General features: G+C 40.8%; 2 protein-coding genes and 1 long non-coding RNA gene across 4 annotated transcripts in view; 1 reads left to right on the top strand and 2 right to left on the bottom strand.

The window, feature by feature from the left end:
- Positions 1-10,816, bottom strand: part of LOC310722525 (polymeric immunoglobulin receptor-like) — a 142,830-nt gene extending 132,014 nt beyond the window's left edge. Inside the window, exon 1 of the mRNA XM_083535079.1 lies at positions 10,672-10,816. Coding sequence (XP_083391205.1) covers positions 10,672-10,720 — 49 coding nt within the window. The 5' untranslated portion in view covers positions 10,721-10,816. The remainder of the gene's footprint in view (positions 1-10,671) is intronic.
- LOC310722610 (uncharacterized protein) overlaps positions 1-14,302 on the top strand; it is a 676,055-nt gene that overhangs the window by 304,804 nt on the left and 356,949 nt on the right. The window lies entirely within an intron of this gene.
- The window catches only part of LOC310722629, a 1,867-nt gene continuing 1,549 nt past the window's right edge, over positions 13,985-14,302 (bottom strand). The window contains exon 4 of the long non-coding RNA XR_014532419.1: positions 13,985-14,302. This exon is cut by the window's right edge and continues 162 nt beyond it. This is a non-coding gene — a long non-coding RNA (uncharacterized lncRNA).

The raw sequence follows: 14,302 nt of genomic DNA, 5'->3' as shown, positions 1-14,302 counted from the left end.
AAAGTCACACACAAGTAAATGAAAGACCACACAAACATTGGTATAATTGTGTGTGTGTGTCTTAGTGAGTTTGGACGAGGGATTACACTGCAGTATCTTCTGATGCCACTGGAGTTTGTTCAGCTCTCACAGTGTCACTGTGGACTACAGTCATGTACGTCACATCATCCTGAGGGAATAAAGCATCAGTAATACATTATTACACTGATGCTTGGGGGAGTCATGTACACTCCACACACACACACACACACACACACACACACACACACACACACACACACACACACACACACACACACACACTTCTAGGTGGAATCGGAGTGGACAGATCACAATCAGCAGCTTCAAGCAACATGGATTGTAAGCAACAGGAGAGATATTTCCTGAATGATTATTAAACTGCGAAACTCTGTCTGTGTAGCCATTTTTCTGGATCTTGTGAGAGATCTCTTTATAATCACATTATATTGAAAAGAACCATCTAAAGGTGTGTGATCGCTCAGAGAGGAAGCAGGGCAGAAGGACAGACTGCCCCTTGTATCCAGTCACACTGACTGTCTGCTGATTCAGTGTGCAAACTGGAGAATGAACAAACATTAACATGCTGCATTACTTTTACAACGTCAGAATAATAATTGAATGAGGTCATGAGATTATCATTGAAGTATTGTTGTGAACAAAAATGAGTCATTTACCTGAAACAGTGAGTCTGATGTATCTGTATTCACTCTCTGTAAGATTACAGATATATTTTATATATATATATATATATATATATATATATATATATATATATATATATATATATATATATATATATATATATATATATAAACAGTGAGGAAAATAAGTATTTCACAATCACAGAAATCACAATGTATGATCTTTTAACTATTTATTTGGATAATACAGCTGAAAATAAGTATTTGAACACCTGAGAAAGTCAATGTTAATATTTGGTACAGTAGCCTTTGTTTGCAATTACAGAAGTCAAACGTTTCCTGTAGTTTTTCACCAGGTTTGCACACACTGCAGGAGGGATTTTGGCCCACTCCTCCACACAGATCTTCTCTAGATCAGTCAGGTTTCTGGCCTGTCGCTGAGAAACACGGAGTTTGAGCTCCCTCTAAAGATTCTCTATTGGGTTTGGGTCTGGAGACTGGCTAGGCCATGCCAGACCCTTGATATGCTTCTTACAGAGCCACTCCTTGGTTATCCTGGCTGTGTGCTTCGGGTCATTGTCATGTTGAAAGTCCCAGCCTCGACCCATCTTCAATGCTCTAACTGAGGGAAGGAGGTTGTTCCCCAAAATCTCGCAATACATGGCCCCGGTCATCCTCTCCTTAATACAGTGCAGTTGCCCTGTCCCATGTGCAGAAAAACACCCCCAAAACATGATGCTACCACCCCCATGCTTCACAGTAGGGATGGTTTTCTTGGGATGGTACTCATCATTCTTCTTCCTCCAAACACGTTTAGTGGAATTATGACCCAAAAGTTCTATTTTGGTCTCGTCTGACCACATGACTTTCTCCCATGACTCCTCTGGTTTATCCAAATGGTCATTGGCAAACTTAAGGCATACCTGGTCATGTGCTGGTTTAAGCAGGGGAACCTTCCGTGCCATGCATGATTTCAAACCATGACGTCTTAGTGTATTACCAACAGTAACCTTGGAAACGGTGGTCCCAGCTCTTTTCAGGTCATTGACCAGCTCCTCCTGTGTAGTTCTGGGCTGATTTCTCACCTTCCTTAGGATCATTGAGACCCCACGAGGTGAGATCTTGCATGGAGCCCCAGTCCGAGGGAGATTGACAGTCATGTTTAGCTTCTTCTATTTTCTAATAATTGCTCCAACAGTGGACCTTTTTTCACCAAGTTGCTTGGCAATTTCCCTGTAGCCCTTTCCAGCCTTGTGGAGGTGTACAATGTTGTCTCTAGTGTCTTTGGACAGCTCTTTGTTCTTGGCCATGTTAGTAGTTGGATTCTTACTGATTGTATGGGGTGGACAGGTGTCTTTATGCAGCTAACGACCTCAAACAGGTGCATATAATTTAGGATAATAAATGTAGTGGAGGTGGACATTTTAAAGGCAGACTAACAGGTCTTTGAGGTTCAGAATTCTAGCTGATAGACAGGTGTTCAAATACTTATTTGCAGCTGTATCATACAAATAAATAGTTTAAAAATCATATATTGTGATATCTGTGGACATGCACCTACGATTGCAATTTTAGACCCCTCCATGATTTCTAAGTGGGAGAACTTGCAAAATAGCAGGGTGTTTAAATACTTATTTTCCTCACTGTATATATATATATATATATATATATATATATATATATAATTTCAGATGTTCAGTGTGCACTTTACATCTCTATATCATTAATAAAATTATTACGTGTTTATGCTTTAAAGGCTTTAGATGATCAAATCTTACATATAAGTACTATGAAGGAAAAAAACAGGAGAAAAGAGAGATATCAGCAGACTTACCTTCAGTGATATGAAGATGTATGAGGAGGAGAAGGAAAAATACCTTCATTCTTTCATTCATTGACGAGGACCCGAAACCACAGATTAATCCGAAAAACTAAACGAGAGCTAAACACACAGTGACCAACTGCTGCACCGTGACTGATAATAATGAACAGTCTTTAGATCACATTGACACACTCACATTTTACACAGGGAGTGCAAACGTAGCAGCATGTCATTGACCACATAGATGTGAAAAAGTCCCTTATGTATTTTGCATAGCAGAAATGAGTGGACGCTCGTCTGTCGTTAATGGCATCAAACTTTAATCTATTAGCAAAAACTATACTATAAACTATTCTGTTCTTTTCAATGTACTTCTTCATTACATATAATTTCTGCATTCTGTATTTTTACAGTGCTTACACTTCCCTATTCTCTGAACATTTTATTTCTTTTTTCATTTCTTCATTAACTCATTCAGTCCCTTTATGTATTTCCATGCTTAATGGCTCCCCCTGGTGTTGATTTTTGTCTGTATTTTATACGTTCCCTTTCAGGAACTCGAGCTGCGTCAGTCACGCTTTGGGAACGCTTCCACGTTGCCCGTGCTCTGAATCACGTGTGCGGGGCGGGGTGACATCACAACCAGGAAGCAATAAGGAGTGCATGCGGTGAAGCCGACACTAGCTTCAGTTTGTTCTTGAAGCGCTTTGTGTGTATGTCAGTGTGACAGAGAAATAAGAAAAAGATAGAAAAGCAAAAGCGAATGTAGCAGTATGGTCGGATGTCAGCTGAGGCTGATTATGCTCATTTGCCTCCCTATAAAGTTGTTTCGGTTCGTGTTGTGTGTGCGTTTGCTCTTTGTCCGCGAGCGAGCCGGCTTACTTCCGGGTTTACGTGCAGATAGTGGCAAGGGTGGCTTGAGGAGCTTTGTGGGGAAGCCATTAATTGTTGGTCAGGAAGACGTGTTTATTAAACGTCTGCATCCGTGCCTCGTGAGTCGCCGTACAGGTGCGGGTCAATGTGCAAGGGACGTTACAATGGGCTGCTGCTGTAGTGGGCTGCTGCTGTAGTGGGTTTTTTCCTGCGCTATGTGCATCGTTTACACCGCTTTGATGTTGGTTTGACTGTCCGCTTTATCCGACTGCAGCGGCTGCGTGCTACATTATCTGTGCTCTGCTTTGCCTGCTTCGTTCTGCGTTGTCTGCTTCACTGGGTTCAGCTGGGCATGTTAATCTACGCTTCTGTTTCTTGAAGCTTCGTGTTACTTCCATTTGGCACCAGCTGAGGAACATTTTGCTGCTCCTGTAGGCTAACAGTTTATCATTACAGCAATTGAATACCTGCATGATTAGCTGGACTGGGAGCATGGTGTTTATTTCCAACGGTAGTTTGAGTAACTGATTTAGAAGTGGCGTGTTACAGGGTAGTCATTACCTGATTCGTTGTGTTGTGATTTAATCATTTATTTTTGCATTAGCTTCATTATTTCATTTATTATTTTCCTAACCTTATCGGGTTGAGGTTTCCCTACTTTAATGGGAATCCATTTCTTTTGATTTCTATTCTTTTTATGGGTTTGAAATAGTGGTATAATGTTTTTTTGTTTTCTTAAGTGTAGTTGTGTTTTTAATTTTATTTCGTGATGTAAAGTACCTCTCCTCTGTTCATGTGCCTCTGTATGGATTTTTATTGGTTTTCTGCCTATTTCAGCCCTATTTCAGTTGACTGTGTCAAGAGCCAGGTTGTGTATGCGATGCTTGTTGTAACCTGTGTTTTAAATTACTTTTTGTTTTCTTCTTTTGCCTTCAGGAGTGGGGTGGCCAGTGGCAGCAGATTAGCATCTTGTGGTGGTGGGTTTCTTACCTGGTTGCAGTGCAGTGTTCACAGTGAGGTGTGGTGTGCTGTGGTGCGTGTGCACGTGTGAGTGTTCTCTCTGCTTAGGACCCTGTGTGCTCTCTGCTTAGGACATCAGGCCTTCTCCCACTCTGAAGTGTTGTTTGTCTTTTATTTTGTTTAAATCTGAAATTATTTTAAATAAAGTTTTGTTATTTACTCAACTCTGGTCTGATACCTGACCCAGTCGTGACGAACCTGTGTGCCTTCAGGTTGAGGGCAGTCCCGGAAGTAGCCCCCGGGTGGCGTAGTCGGTACAAATTATTAGTTGGTAACGTCATAGTTGGCGTAGCCGGTATAAGTGTGACGAGTCGGCACCGCCACACAAGCATGACTTCCAGCTGTGTGTAGTTTGCTTGGGAGAGGAGCATGCTCAGAGTGCTCTCGAGGGAGTCAACTGTTCGCATTGCAGCAACGTTTCCATGCGGACCCTCCACTCCCAGAGTGGGATCTTCGAGGTGGGCGCTCTCCCTCGTGGCTGAGGCAAAGCGGCGTCGTGGCGCTCGCAGGCATATTACTTTTATTAAATGTATTTAGAGAAGATATTTTGGGGGGATTTTAATAATCTGTCTGTCTGTCTGTTAAACAAGTCTGTTAAACAAGTCTGTCTGTCTGTTCTGGCTTAATGGGAATGGGAAAGGGAAAGTTTATAGGACTGTGGTGAGACCCGCTATGTTGTATGGTTTAGAGACAGTGATATTGACTTAAAAACATGAGGCGGAGCTGGAGGTAACAGAGCTGAAGATGTTGAGATGTTCATTAGGAGGGACAGGACTAGAAATGAGTTTAATAGAGGGACAGCGCATGTAGGACAAGGTGAGGGAGGTGCGATTGAAATTGTTTGGACATGTGCAGGGGAGGAACGTAGTATACACTCAGTTGCTTTTTTTTTTTTTTTTCTCTGCTTGTAGTTCCCATTTCCCCCCACAAGATGTCGACATTTTGTTCCAGGATTCTCTATTGTCTCTACCTCAGTCTTGTTAGTCAAAGTTTCTTTTCTTTTTTTTGTTAGAATTTTTGTGTTTAAATGATGAACATGGACATGAACAAAAAACTTTTTGGAACATAGAACATCAAGTGGAACAATATTAAAAAAAAAACACTCATAGCACTCAGTGATTCTCCTCTGTCTCGCGCTTCAGACGTTGTGCCTCAGTGGGCTCTAGTCGTTTACCGCGCATGAACCACGTGAGAATTAGCCTCTTAGCCTTAAGCGCTGCGCCTGCGCAACCGATATTCCATTGTTCTCAGGTGTTAATGTTTAACAATAGGGACAAGAGTAAAAATGACAAACTAAAAACCATTCTAAAGGTCTGAACCTCAAGCATCGCTTTTAGATCACTTTAGATCTCTTCAATGGAAAACGTATAACGAATGTATTTACTAAATGTGTGTTAACAGTACACAACAACAACATGAAAACTTACTTAAAATTATTACAAATATTGATATTATTATTATTATTATTATCATTATTATTATTATTATTATTATTATTGAAAAAAAATTAGTCACAAACGCATCCACTGCTGCAAATCTCGTTTTATTTGGAAAGATAAGGGAAAGATAACCATTTTAGCTCCAACCAAGATAAAGTGAGAGTTTAAAGAAATGTTTTTTTTTTCATCTTCCCATGTTGCACTTTTTGGACTTTAAACTGTAAATATAGTATATATTTTTCTGAGTGTGTCTTCTAAAGGTGCATTTGGGGTCACACACCTACCCGTGGCAAACTTTGTGCTCTGAGGAAAACTGATTGTGGTGTTGCCTAGCATCATCTGCGTTAGGGTGAAAAAGTTAAAGCAGAACACACCAACTGCCAACTAGCACTCTGGTGCAACGTTCTGTGCTGCGTGAGAGAACAAAACTCTCCCATAGCAGCAGGTCGAATCCATTTATAATCAGTGTTATGTAAAATTAGCTTATTGGATGCATTTGAAGTAAAAGGCAAGAAACACATAGATGTTATTCCACTAGATGGCAAAATCAAGTAATAAACGCAAGGCATGTAACCCAGCTACAGACCTGTATGAATGAATCAATTCTTTATTAGCATGCTGAAAGGTTAACATGCTTACTAATGCTCTCTCGGAGTCAGTGGCAGTTAATAACATGCAGGTGTGTAAGTGACTATCCGTTCTGAGCAGGTTTGCTGCTGTTGATGTTCTTCTCTACTGCAGACTCACTGTTTCATCTCCATCACCTCTGCTGTAATGAACTGTATCAGGACCTGGAGAGTAAAATAAAATAAAAAACAGGGTAATGCAGCTAAAATGGTGTGGAAGTGGAGAATACGTTTAAAATTACAAGAGCTTGAAAGCGTCAGGACCTTTCTTTCTGGTGGTGCAATAGACAACAGCCACAATGATGTGCAGAAAGATCACAGTCACCACGGCGAAGGGGACGAAGGGAAGAGACTCTGGAGGAACATCATCAGTATCAGACAGAACATTTTCTTATGGAGTAAAATAATCACAACTATATTTCATTTTAACTGCAGTGTGCATCACTGGTGTGGGGTACCTGTTGTGGATTTAGGTGAAATTGTTGTGATCACTGGTGTGGATTTTGAAGTTCTTGTCACTGCGCCTGCAATGAGATATATTTAATAATGATATTCTATTTGCTTGATGAGGCACTACACAGTAAGTCTTTTAACCTCTTACTCTGAGATAGATGTCCTTATAGTTAGCAGCTTTGATATTACACCTGTACGATCTTTTATCCTCTACAGTTAGGTGTGATATGAACAGAGAGAGATTTCCTGGAGGACGATCATTAAAGAGTTGCACTCTTTGTGTGTAGAGATTTGTCTGGTCTTTGTGGAAAATTTCTTTGTCGTTTTTAAAAACGTTAAAGAAACACCGGCACAATCTATTGGTGGCCTCCGCTGACACCTCAAGACCAAGAATCTTCACAGATCAGCTTTCCTGATTCCCACAGACAATGCATACCTGCACTCATCCCCGCTCACTCACTCATACTTATACACACTTCATTTTCATTCCCCACTCACACTGAGTCTCAATCATACCTCCCTCACCTTGTCTCCAAAACATCCTACATGCACTGTCCCTCTAATAAACTAATTTCTAATCCTGTCAATCGTCGTCACTCCTAATGAAAACCTCAACATCTTCAGCTCTGCTACCTCCAGCTCCACCTCCAGTCTTTTACTCAATGCCACTGTCTCTAAACGATACAACATCGCAGGTCTCACCACAGGCCTATAAACCTTCCTGTTCACTCTCACAGATACTCTTCTATCACAAATCACTCCTGCTATCACTCTTCTTCACCCACTCCACCCTGCCTGCACTCTTTTCTTCTCTAACACACTCTCTATTACTTTGCACTGTTAACTCCAGGTACTTAAACTCCTTCACCTCCACCAGCTCTCCAGGCTCTTCTCCAACTGCTCCCTACTCTTACCACAAATCACAATATCACCCGCAAACATCATAGTCCACGGAGACTCCTGTCTGAACTCATCTGTCCTCAACCTCCACCTTGAACAAGTCTGTCGTTCCCACTGCACACTTCACTGCTGTCACACTGTCCTCATACATGTCCTGCACCACCCTCACATACTTCTCTGACACACCAGAGTTCCTCATACAATACCACAACTCCTCTCTTAGCACCCTGTCGTACGCTTTCTCTAAATCCACAAACACACAATACAACTCCTTCTGACCTTCTCTATACTTCTCCATCAACATTCTCAAAGCAAATAATGCGTCTGTGGTGCTCTTCCTCGGCATGAAACCATACTGCTGCTCACAGATGGTCACCTCTTCTCTCAGTCTGGCTTCCACTACTCTTTCCCATAACTTCATGGTGTGACTGATCAACTTAATTCCTCTGTAGTTACTGCAGGTCTGCACATCTCCCTTATACGTAAAAACCGGTACCAGCACACTCCTTCGCCATTCCTAAGGCATTATCTCACCTTCCAAAATCTTGCTGAACAACCTGATTAAAAACTCCACTGCATCTCTCCTAAACATCTCCACGCTTCTACCGGAATGTTATCTGGTCTAACCGACTTTCCACTCTTCATAGCTTTCTATACAGTTGTAATCCATATAATTATTAAATACATTTTTAACTAGACACTTTATAACTAGACACTATCACATTTTTAACTAGACACCATCTTTTTACCTTTAACTGTGAGATGAATGGTTGTATTGCTGCTGTTCCTGATCTCACACATGTAATACCCTCCATCCTCTACAGTCAGGTCTGATATGAGTAGAGAGATGTTTCCTGAATGATTATTAAACTGCTGAACTCTGTCTGTGTAGCCATTTTTCTGGTTCTTGGGGAAGATTTCTTCGTATTCACATTGTATTGAAAACAACCATCTAACGGTGTGTGATGGTTTAGAGAGGAAGCAGGGCAGAAGAACAGACTGCCCCATGTATCCGGTCACACTTATTGTTGGCTGATTCCATGTGCAAATATCAACATGCTGCATTACTTTTACAACGTCACATTAATAATTGAATGAGGCCATGAGTTTATAATTGAAGTATCGTTGTGAAAAATAAATTATCATTTACCATAAACAGTGAGTCTAATATATCTGTATTCACTCTCTAAAAGATTACAGATGTAATTTCCTTCATCCTCTACAGTCAGGTTTGATATGAGCAGAGAGAGTTCTCCTGAAGACTGACTATTAACCAGCTGATATCTGTATTTGTACGGCTCACAATCAAAAGATATATTTATCCATTCACCCAAACTGGCATATATGCTCCATGTGAAGTTCTGAGGTTTGGTGTGGAGGTCAGTGCAGGAGCAGGGCAGCAGTACTGAGTCTCCTGTGTATGCAGTGACCGGTATTAAGTCTCCATTTCCTTCCAGCCTGCAGCCTGTATGAACACAGTAACTCTACAGAACTACAGAACTCCTAAACTGTCTAACAAGAAATAAAAAAAAGCAAATGCAGTCTTATCCCTGAGAGCTAAAAACAATTCCTTAATGCTAACTAAACGCTTATAATGTAGTATGTTTCTATCTTGTGTTACTCTGCTGCTCTAAAAGTTGTATATTTGTATATTTTTAGTTTTAGTAGCTCACCACCAATTTCTGGTAAAATTAGCCACAGTGTGAACACACCACGTTACAACCCGCAGTATTTTGCGGGTTGTTTTGTATTTGTATGTGGGTGTAATTGTGTGCAGCTGCCATCCTGAGACTCCAGTCCAGGTCTTTACTGCATTCCAGTGAATTAACGCCACACCCTCTTCCCTTCTGATGACATCACCATGGGGCGGCCTATAAAGTCTAGGGAAAGCTGGGATTCTGGAGTTCGCTTAGCCGATTTTGTGATTTCCTGTTACTGACCTAACCCCATTCTGACTCTGAGTTTGCCTTGTCCTGTATTATATCTGTAAATATATGTATGCATTTGTTGTTTTGGTAGTAGTGGTGTGGCTGCCATTTCTGTTGGGTGTGGGTTTTTTCCCTGTTTTTGGTGAGGGAGTTAGGGAAGCGTTTATTTGTATTTCTTTTGGGTTTTATTTGTAGGTAGTTAGTGTTTGTTAAAAGTGTTTTTTGTTTATTATTTTGGCCTTGGTCCACCCTGAAGTCTGTCCCAGTGCTTAGTATTGTACATACTTCAATATACCTTCAGTTTTACGACACCCCGGTGTTTTTGTTTCCATTCCCCCCATCACACTTTTACCAGATACATTTCTATCCACCTGATATATATATTTACCAAATGTGTTTAATCACGCTGTGCTCCCCGACCCTAGACTGGGACGTAATACACAAGTAAGCAATGCACTGACATCCTTCACCCATCCTGTTAACAGTGGACACACCCTAGCGATTCACACAACGGCACAGAGTCTTGTAGTATAACCACATGTACGACACTGTAAAAACCTCGATGTGTAACAGCCAATGAGAGAGCGTGAGAGATTGTAGTGGTGTGAAACAGGAACAACCAGAACCCCAGTCATGATGAAGGAGACTCAATGTTCTACATGAACCTAGTATATAGACTGGGATTAATAACACTCAGGCTTCTTATTTAATAAGTGTTAAACAGGTTTGATGAAAGTCCCATAATGATCATTGTCTCATTTTCATATATATTTTTGGTTTGACGGCAAACTCCAAAACTCATCAAATCATTTTAGATGTTGTGCACTTTACATCTCTATATCATGAATAAAACGATTACGTGTTTATGCTTTAAAGGCTTAAAATGATCTAATCTTACATGGAAGTACTGAGATTACAAAACACTAGACGAGAGATATCAGCACTCACCTTCAGTGATATGAAGCTGTATGAGGAGCAGAAGGAAAAACACCTTCATTCTTTGACGAAACCCGAAACCACAGATTAATCTGAAAAACTAAACGAGAGCTAAACACACACTGACCAACTGCTGCACCATGACTGATCATAATGAACAGTCTATAGACAGTGTTGGGCAACGTTACTTTTAAAAGTAATGCATTACAATATTGAGTTACTCCCCAAAAAAGTTACTAATTACGTTACTTAGTTACTTTTTATGGAAAGTAATGCGTTATATTACTTTTGCGTTACTTTTGCGTTACTTGTATCTTGTAACTTGTGTAATATAGAGAACATACCTTACACTGTCATCTAGTAAAACATCGTGCAATTCTGTAAATATGACCTCGTCCTCGTCTACATCATTCTCTGCTTTATCATCAGCTTGAAACATTCTGAACGCTTTTACAAAGTCCGCGCTATTATCAATGACCGTGGCAGTTTATCTTTCCACAAAGAGCAAATGAGCTGTGAATTTGCTCTCTTTCTCCGCTGCGATGGCATCGTACATGTGTCTCCCACGGAGAACTTTTATTCTGAGCAGTCCATAGATCTGCAGTGGTGGAAAGTCGGCAAAAGATTCTAAATGACTACGTTCATTTAAATTCAGTATTTATTTTTTTATGCAAAATAATTTAACTGAAAAGTAACTCGCATTACTTTTTAAAAAAAGTAACTCAGATATTAATGTGTAAATTTATAAAGTAACGCGCTACTTTACTCGTTACTCCAGAAAAGTAATATTATTACGTAACGCACGTTACTTGTAACGCGTTACCCCCAACACTGTCTATAGATCACATTCACACACTCACATTTTACACAGGAAGTGCAAACGTAGCAGCATGTCATTGACCACATAGATGTGAAAAAGTCCCTTATGTATTTTGCATAGCAGAAATGAGTGGATGCTCGACTGTAAATCATATAATGGCATATTTAATCTATTATACATTTTCATGGCTGAGGCAAAGAAAAAAACTTAAGCTTTATTCTGTTCACTTCAATGTACTTCTTCATTACATATAATTTCTGCATTCGGTATTCTTACAATGCTTACACTTCCCTATTCTCTGAACATTTTATTTATTTTTTCATTTCTTTATTAACTCATTCATTCATTCATTCATTCCCTTTCTTTATTTCCATTCTTAATGGCTCCCCCTGGTGTTGATTTGTTTATATCATTTAAGCCGTTGTCTGTATTGATACGTTCCCTTTAAGGAACTCAAGCTGCGTCAATAACGCTTTGGGAAGGCTTTCGCGTTGTCCTAAACAGGACTGTTTGTCCAGGAAGCGCTCTGTGAGTGTGTGTCTGTGTGAGAGAGAAATAAGAAAAAGAAAAAAGAAAAAAAAAAGAAAAGAAATATGAGTAAGAAAAGCAAGCATGACTTCCAGCTGTGTGTAGCTTGCTTGGGAGAGGAGAATGCTCAAAGTGCTTTCAAAGAAGTCGACTTTTTCGCATTAAAGCCGCATTTCCATGCGGACCCTCCACTCTCAGAGAGCGCTCTTCGAAAAGGGTGCGCTTCCTCGTGCTTCTGGTCCTGCTGTTGCTGAGGCAAAGCGGCATCAAATGTTGTGGGGCATGCAGGTAGATCTGGAAGAGGGCTTGGAGACAGGCTTGTCCCTTTCTTCCACCTCACCTGTTCGGAAGCACACCATTCGGCGGTTTCTTCCCCCAGGAGAGGCTGCGCTGTTGTCAGGCTGCTGACGCGGAAGCAGATATAGTCCGATTGTCTTTATTGACTAGCAAAAAACAAACCACTCACAAGCTGAGGAAAACAACAAACAAAGACATCTGCTCGAAACGAGTTATCCATCATGAGCGCGAATGTCCAAAGCATAATCCAAAGTAAGCAAAGCCATCGGCAATGGGTAATCCAATACGGAAATGGAGTTCAGAGATAGCGCCAGCTGTGAAAGCTGTGTTCGAGCAGCCACGCGATTTTCCAGCATGACAATGCAACGACCGACAGCTTGTGACTCAAGAACGTGAGTTTAAGTAGTCTGGTTCTTTAATGAGCCACAGCTGTCGGTAATCAAGGAAAGCAGCGTGACTGCTATAGAGGGGGGCGTGGCAGGGTGAATCCCTGACAGCTACCGAGGGGGGTGTGGCAGGGAGATCCCTGACAGCTGTGCTCCACCTATGACTGTTTCTGTATGAGGAGCTTCTGGAGGTGGTCACTCGTGCTATATCTCTTTTTCCCCGATTTGCACACTGAGGTGTCCAGATCCTGGAGCAGCCCATATTCGGCCTTAAGGGACTATGCTGCACCCGGGGAGAGATAGCCAGCTAGCATCTCTTTAAAATGGAGCATCACCCCGTAACCTCTCCTTCAACCCCACAATGTAAGCGTGCAGCGAGTCGGGTTGCTGGTTGCCTCCACACTATAGTTGTGTTCCAGGCATACCAGGTTGACCTGCTGCGGGAGTTGGATGAGCAGGTAAGCTCTTGGGCTGATGACATCCAGGAGTTATTTCGTGCTGCTGACCTAGCTCCTATGGCCACCAAGGAGACAGCTAAGGCTGTGTGTTGGTCCATGTCAGCCTTAGTAACCATAGAAAGGCTTCTGTGGCTCACCCAGTCGAGAAGGCCCTTCCTGCTAAATGGTTCCTTCTGGCTTGTTTGGCGACGCTGTGGGTGCAGTCACCGACAAGTTTCAGAAGCAGTAGGTGGCGTTCCAGGGCTACCTCCCCCTCCCCCAATTCCCACTCCGTGTTTAGAGATGTGCAGCTGAGCGAGACAATGTGCTCAGGGTTTATGGTTTTATTTTCTATACAGGTCACTAAAGAGTCCAAAATGTATTTATTTTTAATTAAGAATCCAAGAAACCAAAAATCAATTAACTGAAACAATTGCCAGAGATGTTTTGGATGAATGTTGAATATAGAGGAATATTATTTCATTTCACAATGTACTGTATCATCTCTATACGGTTGGACCGACAAAAAAAAGTCACCTGACTTTTGTGTATTTTATTAAAGATTTTCAGCTCGGAATTTTGCTTGAATACGGAAAATGTTTTTCTTTTCAGAACAAATAAGGGGTTGGAAAAAAAAAAGTTAAGAGTAAAATTAATTCAAATGTAAATATGTAAAAAAAAAAAAAAAAAAAAGCATAGAAAAGCTTTTTATATTATTATTATTATTATTATTATTATTATTAATATTATTATTATTATTATTATCAATTATTATTATACAAGAGAATCCCTTCTTAAACCAAAGAAAAAAGTCATTGTGAAAACTTAGTTACGCTCTTTTCATGTGCTAGGTTTGTGTTAGATGTGTTAGGTAGACACTTTGTTTTATTATGTAAGTACAGTAACACAAAAAATCACCATATAATACATCATAATGTATGTAATCAAAATGTATCAAACTATTTTATTAGAGGTCAATCTATATGGGTTTTTCTCTGCCCGATGCTTGGTATGCCATGGTACGGCACCCCTGGAGCACAGAGGGTTACGGGCCTTGCTCAAGGGCCCAAGAGTGTCAGCTTGGCGATTCTGGGGCTTAAACCACTTACCTACTGATCAGTAACCCAGCGCCTACCACTTCCCTTAGCTTAACTTAGCCTAGCAAATGAGCACAC

This window comes from Silurus aristotelis (genome assembly GCF_946808225.1).
Source record: "Silurus aristotelis genome assembly, chromosome: 29".
NCBI lineage: Eukaryota > Metazoa > Chordata > Actinopteri > Siluriformes > Siluridae > Silurus > Silurus aristotelis.
Note: the sequence above shows the minus strand (reverse complement) of the source record. Positions and strands in the feature narration are given on the sequence as shown.